The 14,967-nt window shown below is 42.0% G+C and overlaps 1 protein-coding gene across 5 annotated transcripts in view; it reads left to right on the top strand.

Moving 5' to 3' along the window:
- Positions 1-14,967, top strand: part of TNS1 (tensin 1) — a 116,254-nt gene that overhangs the window by 45,276 nt on the left and 56,011 nt on the right. For all 5 annotated transcript variants that reach the window (XM_053471586.1, XM_053471585.1, XM_053471588.1 and 2 more), the window contains one exon: positions 13,541-13,579. In XM_053471586.1, the coding sequence (XP_053327561.1) occupies positions 13,541-13,579 (39 nt within the window). The remainder of the gene's footprint in view (positions 1-13,540; positions 13,580-14,967) is intronic.

The raw sequence follows: 14,967 nt of genomic DNA, 5'->3' as shown, positions 1-14,967 counted from the left end.
CACAGAAGTAATCTGCCTTTTCATATCTTAGGTTTATTTTGCAGCGGGATATGACATCACACGTGTATTAAGATTCAGAAATGTGACCACGGATCGTGGAAACATCAGACGCGAGCGCGTGTGTGTGTGTGATATGCATGAACATGTTATTCCTTGCCCCTGGCGGGCTCTTGTCATTAGCGTTTTTTGGATGCTTCTCGCCCCTCCGGCAGTAAATGGAGCATTTGATGTCTAGAATGTAAACTTTGCATTCCAGAGCCCAGACGAGATCCCGTTCTGGATAAGGAGATTTGGAATGTAATGCGGGGTCTCGTTGGGCGAGGGGTAGTTTCTGATTTATCACGTTTGGCATATGGCGTTACCCGGGGATGATAACAAATCATGAACGTGTTCTCGGGATCTAATGCAGACCTTCAGCCTGGCACGGGGTTTGGCCTCCTTCAGTATAGCGTTTCAGTGAATGTTCTGGGTGTTTAACCGGTGTCCTTTCTGATTGTTTTTACCCTAGAATGGACTGAGCCATCCGGAATCGTCAATACATACCTCCCAAGGATCTCTATTCAGGAGGGTCAATCCCTTTTTAGGACCATCTGCCCCTCCTCCCCTGATGCCCCTCTTTTCTAGGAGGTCAGAATGTTTGCTGGGTATGAGGGGATCGCAGGGTTCTACAGCCCTAAAACTAACTAATTTTCCAATTAAAATATTGGGGGTTCTGGTTACATTGCGAGCACCCCGATGTTTGACTCCCTTCGTCTCCCCCAGATTTAACCCCGTCCCTAGCGTCCCCTGGAGTGGAGTCTGAGACTGGTGTAATTTTGTGGTTACTGTGACAGAATAGAGCAAATTCCATAAAAATAATAAAAAACCACTGTTTAAATGTAAACTTTGTGATGTGGCTGCTGGTAGCCCCGGGCATTTGTCTAAACTACCCCATGAAAACCCAGTGCTGGGTAAGAAAGCGACAGTCCCTCTGCCATAAATGCCAAACATTGTTCCAATTATGCCGTCCGCAACAGAAACATTGTTTCAGTTTCAATGGTTCTTTTCAAGAGATCTAAAGCGTTAGTGGATTATTGGAACAGCCTTCCAACGGAGATGGTAAAGGCTACTATAGGGATATGCGCATGTGTCCCGGGACTCCCCGCTGGGTTAATTAGCTACATGCGCTTAGTGTATAGTCAATTAACCGTGTGTGACGTTACTCTGACTGCGCGCTGAGTCAAAACCAACCCCCCCATACTTTATACTTTCTGGATTATTATTATTAAAATTATTATTATTATTTATTTTTTTATATAGCGCCATCATATTCCGTAGCGCTGTACAACGGGTAACATAAACAAAACTTTTTGAAACTCCTCGTACCCTTATGGTCCCGTCTCATTACGATGGCTTTTTGAGGACAGATATCGCTGATTACAGTTTCAGTACTACTTTTTAAGTCCTGTTTTACCCATTGTACAGCGCTACGGAATATGACGGCGCTATATAAAACAATAAAAAAGAATTTATTTCTCATAGAAAGTAAAGTTTCTTAAAAAGTTTTATTTGTTAGTGATTCCCAAAAATAATGAGTCTTTTAGATGTTTTATATTTCTCTGTTTTGGAACAGAATGACATTTCTGTGCCCCCCCACGCCCTCCCCCTGGGCTCCCCTTTCCCCGGGTCCGCTCCCTTACATTAGGATCATGGAGGGCGACTTCAGCTTGTAAACAGAGCGCACAGCTGATGTTCCTCTCCTCCCCTTCCTTCCTTGGATCAATCAACGAGACATGAAGCACAATGCCGTGACGTTCCTGTGTAACAGGGAGATGTTTGAGGGAGAAAAGACAGGGCGTCCTCCAAAACAACAAAAGCATGAGAATCAAAAACAGCGCGTTAGTGCCAGCATCTGACTAATGGACTCCGGGAGCGCGGACAGACGCAGGACGAGAGGATATCAGGGGTGTGTAGCAAATTCTTCCAGCTTAAAAATGCACAACAAAACAAAAACAAAGACCCCGAACACCCTAACATCTTATATTTGCATTAAAAAAACCCATAGATATAAAAAATGGGGATATTTACAACTTGTTTCCGATTTCAGAACGTTCGGAAGATCCCCATTTTTGATGGATAAGAATCTGTCCACCAAGCGTTTAGGTAGAATTTTGGCCAGTTCACAATAATCAGTGAGCCGCTGTCCTGGTCTTTGCGGCTGGGTTCTATAGCGTTACTTGGCATTCTAGACCCTGCAGAGTCCAGTCGAGAGGTCTGAGGAGACTAGAAAGGGTTTGGTAGGAACTTGCGGGTTCAGAGTTCTGTCTAGATCCCTCTGAAGCCTCGTCATGCTTCAGTTTAACCTCCCCAACTAAAACCTACCCTTAAATCCCAAAGTAAGATAATGGTGCTACTGGTGGATCTAATCAGTGTTTTTGTCTAGAAGAGTCGTAGGGCCAATGTCTTTGTTGTGAGTCTTAGCTGAATTATAATGCTCTCCAAGTAAAGAATCCCTGGTGCCAGCTGGGCCGTATTTACCAAGTCAGATTAATGAGAGGCGTTTTGAAGAGGCAGCGGGTGCTGAAGCGCAACTGAAGCTAGGAGAGAAAATGTTACCAGGTCACCCACCTCCATTTCCTCTCCCATCTCCTATAAAATGCTTGTGCGTGACGCCACCGACATGATATATGCTCCTGGATCTGGTGGACAGACCCCTCCAAGCCTCTGGCTGTAATGTGAACCAGGAGAAAGCAATCGCTTGTTTGGTGATTGAGAAGAAATTGCCAAAGTGAAATAGGTCCCTGCCCAAAACAGCAGAAAGGTCAAGTACAATTAAGTAGCTCCCTTTGATAGGTCGTAAGAACTGGCGTTGCCTCACTGGAGGGTGGAATACAGGCAGCTAAAGGTCAAGTAGAGCGTTATCGGGGTAAGATGTGTCAAGCTTTCCTCCAGCAGGAACACCAGCATAGCTGGCAGTCAAAGCGTCTGAGCTGAGAACTATTTGGAAACAGATTTTCTTGAAATCGAAACAATTTGGTTAAAGTTATCAGGTTCACCGAGAGGTTGATGCAGGAGTATGGAAGATGCACCAATGGCACAGAACGCGACCGATTGTCGAATAGCTAACAGTGTTTGTTTTTTTGTTTAACTTAGAACTTTGAGATAAAAGTAAAGTTCTAACAGTCCAGAAAACACAATGTATCTTAACAAGTAACAAGTTTAACGGAGGACATTAGAGAGGAGGACAACCCTCGGCTCGGTAATTGCGGTCGAAAATTGTTGGGTTTTGCGAAGGAAGCCAGCTACATCTCACATTTTTGGACGTAGGGATTCCATGGCTTCCAAGCCCTTTGATGGATACGTAACATATAATTTGCAGCGTGAGTCATCCATCATGTCCTTAAACTTCGAGAACCGCGTGCGAGCTCTTGTGAGTAAAGTTAATATTACCCAAGAAGAGTGACCACAACTTTTTGGTTCGTGATGCGACCAAAGTAGAGTGAAGCTGGTGGGGAAAGGTCCATTGATTTGAGCGATTGGTAACAAAGGGAACGTATGACAGAAGAATATGTCTTGAATATCAATTGGTTGCGGGCAAGGAATTCCAAAGAAGGAGCTGCGTTTGGCAGGATCCAAAGTCAAATGAATTTGAATATCTTTGGAAGACGTAGATTAGTATCAATGTCCTTTAACCCCTTAAGGACAATGGGCAGTCCCTAAACCCATTGAAAACAATGCATTTTGAGCCCGTACATGTATGGTTAAAGGGGTTAAAGATCTGGGCAAGAATTTACCAGCAATTCCATTTAGAATCTTGCTAAATATTTCTATTTCTGCTCAGAACGCCTACAGTGGAAAGCTTTATCATAAGTTTAAGTCTCTCAATGTCGAAATCTTGTTGGGTCTTGGAAACGATGAGGTCCTTCATGTTCGGTCTTCATTCTGGTCCTTCTCCCATCAGTCTATCATGGTCTCCAGGCTTCCTGTCAATCTCCCAAGGTTCTCCTCGCTGTCTTCTGCCTGTTTAAATTCACCCCCCCACCCCGGCCCTCCTATCGCATTCCAGTGCAGCTTTACAACATTAGACGGTTGGTATTTAAAGTGGATTTAGTGGAATGTAAACAGAACAGGGCAGGGTGGGGAGGGGGAGAGCTTTGGGTAGAGTGGGTCCTGCTGGAAGGGAGGGCGGCTGAACGAAGGGAGGAGATGGGGGGGATGCACATAAGGAACACTTACGTCTGGGATTCTTAAAGGGACAATCTCGTCTAGAACCAAAAATTGCTTAATAATAATGTTTTCTGGATATACCAACTTTTTTGGTCATAGTTTAAGACATTTTGTTTATCTGGCTTCATGGTAACAAACACTGATTGAAATGAACATTTTTTTTGTGGTTAGAGTGACTTTTGGGCTATTATGTAAATCAGAATTAGTTTTTTTCCCTCCATTTAATGTTTATTAACTTTGCTGCCATCTTAAGGCAGAAAAAAAGGAATTTTACATCAGAATTTTGAATTTGATGCAAATGAGAACAAGGAAAGAATCCTTTGTCTCTCTTCAAATTTCTATTTCATTCTCGAAGAAAAATGAATATATTTCTTTTTTAAATGATCTTTTTGTCTGTTTTTCAGTTAAACACCGGTGTGCTTTATCTACCGTTACGATTAATAGGCGATTTGACTTAATTTTAATTCTCTTTTTTTCATTCAGTGAGAGATTTCTTAAGATCTTTTTTTTTTTGTAAATAATCTTGATAATGTAACATTCAATCAGTTATCACTCATTAATGATAAAAGTGAATAAATAAATTACCAAAACGTCGTCACATTTCATCATTTCTGGGAAATTACGTTTTCCGTTACTCTGCCGATGCTTTTTGGTGCTAAATGATGTTTTAAATAATGCTGCTATGTTATTACTGCGATTGACAGACGTTGCTCATTAGTTGTAAAGGCCGTGTCTGTTCGCACCGCAGATTAACCTCAAACACTCCGAATAATGACAGACCTCTGGAACTCTGATACTGCGACCCAGCAGATGTTCGGAATGGGGCTAGAATGTGGAGACAGACGCTAGCTGAGCAAAGACAGGTTACCAGAGGGTGAATCTCCAGAATAGTACAAATTAGGGGAAAAATGTGAGTTTTGTTGAAAAATTGTTTATGAAGATCATGGCGTAGCTACTGATGAGTTTTTACACAGAGATATGAGAATCGGAGAGGAACGCGCAGGAACCATCGAGAGGCTGCTGCCAATGATTACCTTTAAATGACGAAGTGGAAATAATGACTGTTTCTTTAAAAATATTAAAATAAAATAATAAAACACACATATATATATATATATATATATATATATATATATATATATATATATATATATATATATATATAATCTCTACTGCCATATATCTCTACTGCCGTCTGCCTTAAACCCTTTAACTCTGGGGACTGTTCGCTCCTCTGGTATGTAATGTGTTAATGTGTTAATATTACGAGCTCTAGTTTCTGCTTACATTTAGAAATGAAAGACTGGCTAATCCTAATTATTTAAAGACGGCCCTGGCAAGGAAGGGGTTAATGTTGAAGCATTCCCAATGTCACCTTTTCGATCCTTTAAGTCACCGAGTCCGATGATGACAGATGTGTCACGCATTGTGTTTGCAGGTGGGTGAGGGTGGGAATCACGCAATGCCCCCCCCCACGCTCGCTCTGTGGCATTTGCGGGGTTAATTCCTTGGCTCGGGCAGCCAGCACATTCCTGCCCCATCAGGCGCGTGCCGTACCTCTGAATAAGTCAGCCTTTTCTTCAAGGCCAAAGACAGAGGTTGGGGAAGGGGGGGAGGTTTCTGATATTTGATAATTTAAATGTTCTGCTTCTTTGCCCTTATATAGAAATATTTTTCGAAAGATGCTTTCGGGACGGGTTTCAGTACCCAGGAGAGCAGGTGTCCCGGAAATGTCGACTCCGCTTGGATTTGGGGGGTCTTAGGGGGTTTAAAAGTGTTTGAAGTACCCGCTTCCCTCTCAGATCTCATGTAAGAGCAGGAATTTTAAGTTTTGGAAACATTTTATCAGATTTACACATTACTTAGTAACCCCCATTATGAATAGAGCCCAGAATGATACATTTTAACCATTTTCTCTTGGGATTTGGCTGTTCTTAGTGTAAAAGTCAATCAATGGACAATGTGTTATGTTTCGACCCTTTCATGGTGCCAATGGACCGTCAGTATGCTTGTTGTAAGTGTAAAGGGTGGTCTTCAGACACTGTGTGTAAACCCCCAACATTTCAGGTGTCCAAATAGGCAAGATGGGGACGGGACCACCTGCCTTTACAGAGGCTGATGCTGTAACCTCAACGAGAATTTCACAGCATGGTGGGCTGGTAAGGGGAAGATACCCTGAACCCCCCCCCAGCTAGCCCACCATCCCCGCTGCCCGCAGTAGTAGGACAATGACCCAAGTTCATCGGATGGTGGGAATGGTTGGCCACCAAGGGAGATGCTCTTCACTCCAGCTCCAAAGATTGCCTGATGGGTTGGTGACACCCTGACGTTATATTTTTGGGGTAACCAACATTAAAAATACAAACTTCTTGGTGATGCAGTGCAGGACTTGGGGTTATTATCTTAGGGCAAGCAAGTATATTGTCTACATCCACCTGTCCATGGATCTAGATCAAGAATGGCCAACCTGCTTCTCTCCGGCTTCAGAACGTGACTTTTGATCTTGTTTCTTTTTTTTATATTTTTGGTTATTAGCGAACAGCCGAGAGAATGGAACAAACTGATAAACATCCCAGCTCCAGCTCCTGATTCTTTAATCTAATTAATCTCTAGCGGTTTGAAATCCGCATTAGAAGAATATATTCCGTCCGCCTCTGCCAGGCGGTGTATTTATTTTCACTCGCTTTTTCAGGCCACACGTTGAGCCGCCGTGGGGTACATTATGTCTCGAAGCCCCGATCTAGGAATATAAGACTGTTTTATTTCTGTGCCAGGGGAGTATTAACAAAACCCAAATAAATCATGGAAAGGGAACGTTACACGGGACTAAAACATCTGAAGAGAGATCTGTCCGCAGGGTTTGTAACGGGACCCTCAGGTTCCAGGATGGAGAAGGCGTAGATCCTTTCACTTTGTGCTTGTTCTCTGGTTATTGTGGTGTGGAAATTGGGTTGCATTGCACCTGGTCCCACGGCAGGGGCATATAGTCCTTTCAGGTGCCCCACCGTTGGGCCGCTGCAGAAAGATGCCCTTTGGGGACATCAAAGGACTTCTGTCGTGTGACGTTGGGAGAAATTTGCTCCAAAATAGGCAAAGACTTTTATGCATGCGCGCCATCGTGGACCCGAGACCCGAAGCAAATGGATATGATGGTCAGCCTTTGTGGGAAGGTAGAAAATGGGGGGGTCCAGAGTGGGTTTTAACCCCTTAATGACAACGGGTTGTCCTTACACCCTTTAAAAACAATGCATTATTGTCATGAAGGGGTTAAAGAAACTAAAGAAGAAAAATTGTGCTCACTGATCAGTCTGTTGGAGGGGCGATTGGCTGCGTTTATTGTCTCGGAAATGAAGCAATATCTATTATCTATTGATCTGTAATGTCTATCGATCAATCAATCTATTTAAATCCAGTCTGTCGGTTCTGGTTTTGTGAAGCCCTTTGAATGTAGGGACTGTAAGAAGCGCTGCGGGAATCATTGTTGCCGTAAAAATAACAAAAGGTGATGATGATATAAATAAGATGATGATAATAATAAGACAATAATAATAATATAATATAAATATCAATAAAAGATAATAATAATGTTCCTAATTTTGGGAAATCTGGTGCAGAGGAAAGTGCCGGTAACGTCTGAGCGGCTTGTGAATGTCTTGGAGCCGTAACGCTCTGCGATCTGTTTATACAAAGTCCAGATCCAGAAGCTTTGGAAGTGCTTTATGTTCCCCCCTCGACCGAGCGCCCGGAGACGCCGTCCAAACACGCAGCTCGGCCAATATCTGCTCGCAGGTTCCTGAGAACGCATTCCAGGCCCCCGGAGGCCGTGGCCGAGAGCCAGCACACCCCGGCTATTCCTTCAGGACCGGAGACCTTAAATGGTAGCGTTCTTCCATCGCGAGCGACGCGCATGGAGAAATGTCAGCCTTCGGGAATGTACAGAACACGCAACAACAGGTTAACCCCTTTTGCGGCCTTAAAAAAGTTAGCGAGACGCGCTATGCGTTGCGCCCTAAGGGCGCTGCGTTTAGAACTCAGACCCTTCAAGAGGTCGGCCCACCGCGCCAGCGCTCCTTTCATCTGAAGTCAACCATCTTTGGAGACCTCCCCGAGTCGCTCCTTTTTGGGGCCCACGTTAGGGCCACTTGTGGAAATCCTGAACTATTTGCGTGACATCATAATTTCGGTAAAGACCTTGTTTTAATGATGACATGGATATCAAAACACGCGAAGATAAGATATCTCCCGTGTTCTCGCATTTTTCTAATACCAAGGATTGTTTTGACATCAGAGAGGTTTTGTGGTATTTATTCAGCGTTTTGCATCCTGCGCCAACTAATTTAACACCTTCTTTTTTTTATTGTTACTTTTTTACGTTGTGTTTGGGACGCAGGTTTATACATGTCCTGGGTGACAGAGATTTAGATGACCACCCACAGGCGACGAAAATAAAACGTTTAGAGTGTGGTCTTATTGCTATAGCAACCAGAGGAACGATTCTGTCAGATCAGAATGTTCTGTTGGTTGTCGTGGCGATAAGAGCACTTTATAAATTTTGCACCTGAAAAATCTATAAATAAATAAGATATATATATTTAAAAATAATAATAAAAAAACATATATAATATAAAAAAGCACTTGGAATAACCACATAAAGTTTATATAAAAAAATTCCATTATGGGGAAAAGGCCAGCGCACTGTTATCCTCCAATCAGTTTACGCGTTATTTTTTTGTCGGTTGTTGCCATATAACTGCATTCCGAGAAGTGTGGCTGTTATTTAGTGATTGGGGGCCAGACCTTTTCATTCTTGGACTGTAACATCAATGTTGTTTAATGGAGCCTGACCACCTCCTCGCTTTTCATTTCTCAAATAACTCTGGTGTTTTCGCCATGGCTGATCAACTCCTTTCCTTAGCGTGTGTGTGTGCGTGTTGCGACCTGCATGATCATGTGGCATGTTCTAATTTTGCTCCAAGTTTGAAAGGAAAATCAAATACTGCAATTTAGCCAAACGTGTCGGCCCTTCTAGCCGCCCGTTTCTCCTCCTGTAAAGACTCAAACCTTAATCAGTCGTTGGTCTCGTCTTAGATTCAGGAGCCGTATGTCTATCCCATGCATGTTTAATCCCCTCACTGTATTACCCTCTACCACTTCTGCTGGGAGGCTGTTCCACTTGGCTACCATACTCTCAGTAAAGTAAAACTCCCTTACATTCCATCTAAGCCTCTGACTCCATATATTTAGCTTATGGCGTTTTGCCATAATGAAGAAGTTGGCTCTGAGACCTGTATCTGCAGTAGATGGAGTTGCTTCTATATGGGGAGTATCAGCCCACAGAGCCCTCAGCTCTCTATAGATAAGGAAATGGCGGATGAGAAGCATTGCAGGCACCCGGCCCTGTATCAAGGATGAAACAAACCGCTCGCTATTCATATTGCTTCATATAGTTCCGCGGCAGGGAGGTGATTTGTATATCGTGACAGTCGGCTTCTTATAGAAGAGGAAAATGGTGAGAAAGAGCGCCCAGAGATTACCAAGATCTATACTTTTAAGGAGGAGACGTTGGATGAAAGCAGGGAAGGAGGCAGATGCTGGGCTGGTTAACTGGGGATGGACAGTGTAAGCCAGGGGGTCACCTAACCACATAAGTGCACTCGCTCCCTCCTCTTTGATATTTATAAAATGTGAAGAAATATGGAACCTTCAGTACCCCCCCCCACCGCCATCGCCATCCATAGTATTAGACAGAGCCTCTCGGTGCCAGCCCTGAAGAACCCACAAGATCTGCTTCCTTACTCATCTGGCACGGCTGGCAAACGCTGATATCTCATGTAAAGTCCTCCTTGGACGTTGTGTTTCCGCATCCATACGCGATACATCCTCTGACTCTCTGCTCTTGATACGATGTTTCCGTGTTGGAGGATACAGTTTACCTTCTGCTTGATTCTTTACTCTACACCTAATCACTGGATGTGGAGACGTCATTTCCTATCCTATTCGAACTCAACGTGTCCTGAAGGCCTCATGATGGGATTTAACCTATGAAGAGGACAGAGGTCGCCCATTAATAAAACCTGATCACGTCAATGGTTTCTATTTTCAAGAGGACAAGTAGAGTCCTGTGCGATGGTTTGAGCTCGACGAGGCGTTTCAAGGAACGTTCAGCTGTCGGTGACGGCCCACCACATCCATTAAGCCGTAGGAATATGGAACTCACGTGTAACAAACATAACCCATCAGAAAGATCCGATGGCGGCGACTGGCCAAAGGCGGGAGCCGAATTGCTGGGTCACCTGTGTTCAAGCAGGGATTTTATCTGTGATAAAGCATTAAGAAATGCAAGTTCTCTTTACAGTGTTTTGTTTGAGGAAGCGTGATTCTAGAGATCCAGAAATAATCATTTATACCAAACGAAACCGATGATCTGCTGAGTTTCGGAAAATCAGATGATTAATTGTCTTATGTTTCCAGCGAGACGCAAAACAGGAAGCATTCTGATGAGTCTTGAAATAGTTTTCTCATTTCGCCTGTGTTTACTCGTAATCTTAGATAACTGCGTATTAGGGTTAAAAAAAAAATGTTTTAATATAAAATGGAAAATTCCATGGAAGTTTATCTTGGGAATAATTGATAGCCCCGCTGAGGGACGCGATCCCAGGATCCTCCAAAGCTTGGCCCGGCCGTTCTGGAAGGTCCTGGGAGATAATAGGTGATGAAAACACTGTTTATGCGCATTTGCTTTCAAAAAATGTCCTTGTAGACCATGCACATGAAGTCCCTCTTCCCACCAAAACCTCTGCCAAGTTCCAGTGAACTTAACCTCGATGTTCTCCCCAGAAATAGAAGGATTCTGACAGAGGTCACCCTTTAGGATGTGATTAAAAAGCGGAAACGTTTGTTACATTTTAGTTTCAAGCTGCTACATGTTTGATACATTCCTTCGAAGAATCCCAAACGTCTACTTAACATAACGGCCTTTTTTACCCGTGGCGGGTCTTCTCCATGGAATAACCGATGAAGATCCAGTCTATGATCCCTGAAAGAGGCAGAGGACCTAATAGATCAGCAGGTAATTGGCCAAGGTCCTCGCCACCTCCATCATGTGCTGATGTTTGCTGATTGGTTGAACACGTTTCATCTCATCAACCAATTAGGTTCTGTGTTGGTGTTTTTTGGTGTTCTACAAACCATCTTTCAATATTGTGAGTTTGGTGATTATGAAGTTACATAAAAAAAAATAAAATAAATATATATATATATATTAAATCTATATATAGTTCCAGTCTATTTGCCAAGATAAAGAACCTAAAGAATCATAATATTTTCCATCTTGATTGGTTGCTGATTTTATACATTTTTATTATTATTATTTTTTTATTTATATAGTACCAACAATTTACGCAGAGTTTATATTATTCATTACATATCAATCTTTTGAACTTCATGAAGAGTTAATTAAACGAGTTCCCTTAATCTCAGGTTGAAAAGCGTTATTACAAATAAATGAAACTTAAACCTTAAACCTTCTTATATAAGAGAGGATATGACTCTAAATCTAAGGAATAATCTCTAGAATATTAAATATATTCTCATGAAAAAATCCAGAATATATATATAATTTTTTTCTTCTAAAACTACTATTTTTAGGATAATTGTGTAGCAGCAGGAAGCTGGTTGATCAGTCAGCGTGACATTGCTGTCTTTCGCTAGATTGCTGACATAAAAGGCCGCCCTATGTGCCTGCGCCAGCTCAAGAGCCGGACCCCGAATTAAATTACTCTGTTTCCATATTACCGGCGATGCTCTGCTAGACCCCAGAGAATAGAGCTGTGTCTGCGGCAGACCCGAGAGGACATGCAATGCTGCTTCTTAATCTCGTTACTCGGATCCATTTACAGACAAATATTTCCCGAATTATGAAGATTCATCTTTTTAATGAATGAATTCATTTTTTTTTTTAACCTCCTCATTTCCGTTGCGCGGAATAACGACCCGAAGACCACCGAGTGTTTAAAGCTTAAAAGCTAAAGCATTTCCATTATTTTAGCAGAGAAGCTCTAAGTCTGGGAGGCTGCGCAGAAATTAGAATTTATAGTCTGATTTTAATGTTATTTTTTTAAACATTTTACATTTTTCAGATTTCACGCAATGAATCCTTTTTTTTTCTTCATTTTTAATATCTTTTTTATAATATTAGGGTGAAAAGTCATGATAAAAACATAAGGTTTTTTAAAACTGTCTGTAGGTGCATTGAGGAATGCCCCGCTGCATTAAATATACATTATAAGGGGGAAGCCCTTCCCCATGCATTGTTAATACAGTGACCCCAACTGGCTACACGACGTTATAACGCAGAGCAAACAATAACAACGTGCGACTTGGTAACATTGTATATCATATGTTCACCGCAGGCCTGTTTTCATGGTAAACCCATTATACTATATAGACTCTGCCGGCAGATCGGCCCCATCCGGCCCCCGTCTAGTCGCCCGTTTTTCCTGCAGTAAAGACTCGAACCTTAATCAGTCGTTGGTCTCGTCTTAGATTCAGGAGCCATATGTCTACCCCATGCATGTTTAATCCCCTCACTGTATTACCCTCTACCACTTCTGCTGGGACGCTGTTGCGTTTATCTACCACTGTGTGCTTCCTCTGGTGGAAAGCAGATGATATTATCACTAGATTGTAAGCTCCTTTGAGCCGGGCCCTGCTCACCTGTTGTCTCTGTAAGTCAAATTGTTGTGTTATATATTACTTGTTATGTGCTGTCTACCCACTGTACAGCGCTACGGAACTTGATTGCGCAATATAACTAATAATAATATTAGATGTTACTCTGTTGCTTTTATTATGATGTCATGCAGTCCGTTTTGGCCGTAACATTGGTTCCCAGCTCACCGTTAAATTGTAAGCTCTTTGGCACAGGAACGTCCTATCCTACTGTATCTATAACTATTGTGACCTAAGCAGCGGTAACATATGATGACATCATAAGAGCGGAACTATGTATATAATATAACCCAAAAGGCTTTTCTATAGCAGTGAATATTTAATATTATTCGTATAAAAATGTTGATTGTAACTGTTTAGAGGCTGGATGATAATTAATGCCCTGTATCGCACGTTTACATACATGTAACAGATGTGTTTCAGACATGAATTGTCACTAAAAACTGCAAAATCATATTTTGATAAATTGGAGGCTTAAACATTTTATAAAATACACGATTTTCGTTATTTTGGTGGTTTAATCCTAATCCGTTATTATTGTTACTGATATCGAACGCTCTCGATAAATTATCATTATTAATCGGCTTTTTTTTTGTTTTTACAGATTGTCTCGCCCTGCACTCCGCGCGTCAATTACGAGCTGGTAAGTGTATTTATTATGAATAGAGACATTTTATTGTTTCATTTGTTACTATAAATGTCTTTATACTGCTTGGTTTGAGCACCTGTAAGGATCTAGATTGTAAGCTCACGAGCCGAGCCCTCTTTACCTAATTTATCGGTTTGTCTCAGTCTGTCAGTTCTAGTTTTGCCAGACCTCGTGAATGTAGGGACTGTAAGAAGCGCTGCGGGAATTGCTGGTGTTATATAAATAAAAGATGATGATAATGTTTAAATATATATTATTATTATTATTATTATTATAATTATTATTATATTTTTTTTTGTGAATATATAATTTCCTGCTCTGTACAGCAGTTACATTTCGTTGTGGATAATATTGGCCTTAATCAAGACGGAATGTAGGCAGATGGCACAAAGTATGGATCAAGAGGCCATTAAGCCACGCCCCCTCGCGCTTAGCGCTAATTGAAGGGGCGCCATTACTCATGCTGTAAATTAGCTAAATTAGTAAAAACACAGCTTCCTGTTTTTGTCATTCTTCCCGACAATGTGGTTTATTAGTCTGGGTATTTTGTAGACTCGAACGTCTCATCTCCATGACCTAAGTCTCCATTATGAAGAGCAGACCCAGGGGACCTTCTCCTGAGCCGGCCCCTGTATAATGTATATGTGACATGGTTCTTCACAGTATAGTTAAATCAGCGAGCCGGCCCCTTGTATAATGTATAGTTAAATCAGCGAGCCGGCCCCCTGTATAATGTATAGTTAAATCAGCGAGCCGGCCCCCTGTATAATGTATAGTTAAATCAGTGACCGGCCCCTGTATAATGTATAGATAAATCAGTGACCAGACCCCTGTATAATGTATAGATAAATCAGTGACAGGCCCCCTGTATAATGTATAGATAAATCAGTGACCAGCCCCTGTACAATGTATGGCTAAATCAGTGACCGGCCCCTGTATAATGTATGGATAAATCAGTGACCGGCCCCCTGTATAATGTATAGTTAAATCAGTGACCGGGCCCTCTGTATAATGTATAGATAAATCAGTGACCGGCCCCCTGTATAATGTATAGATAAATCAGTGACCGGCCCCCTGTATAATGTATAGATAAATCAGTGACCGGCCCCTGTATAATGTATAGTTAAATCAGTGACCGGGCCCTGTATAATGTAAAAAATGTTAGGTAAAAAGGGCTCGGCTCATGAGCTGACAATCTAGAGCCAGCTATCTGTAATGTATTATATATATAGTGTCTTTTTTATCGTCACGCTATTTCTTTTAAAGCTTCCTTTTACTTGTTTTTTACGTTAATCTTCGGTATTTTTGGTGAGCGTCCTTTTAAAAGAACCGGAGCCACTTAAAAAAAACTCTTGTTTATTCCCCTCGGCCCTCGCTTTAAC

This window comes from Spea bombifrons, chromosome 7 (assembly GCF_027358695.1).
Source record: "Spea bombifrons isolate aSpeBom1 chromosome 7, aSpeBom1.2.pri, whole genome shotgun sequence".
NCBI classification, from domain to species: Eukaryota; Metazoa; Chordata; class Amphibia; order Anura; family Pelobatidae; genus Spea; species Spea bombifrons.
Note: the sequence above shows the minus strand (reverse complement) of the source record. Positions and strands in the feature narration are given on the sequence as shown.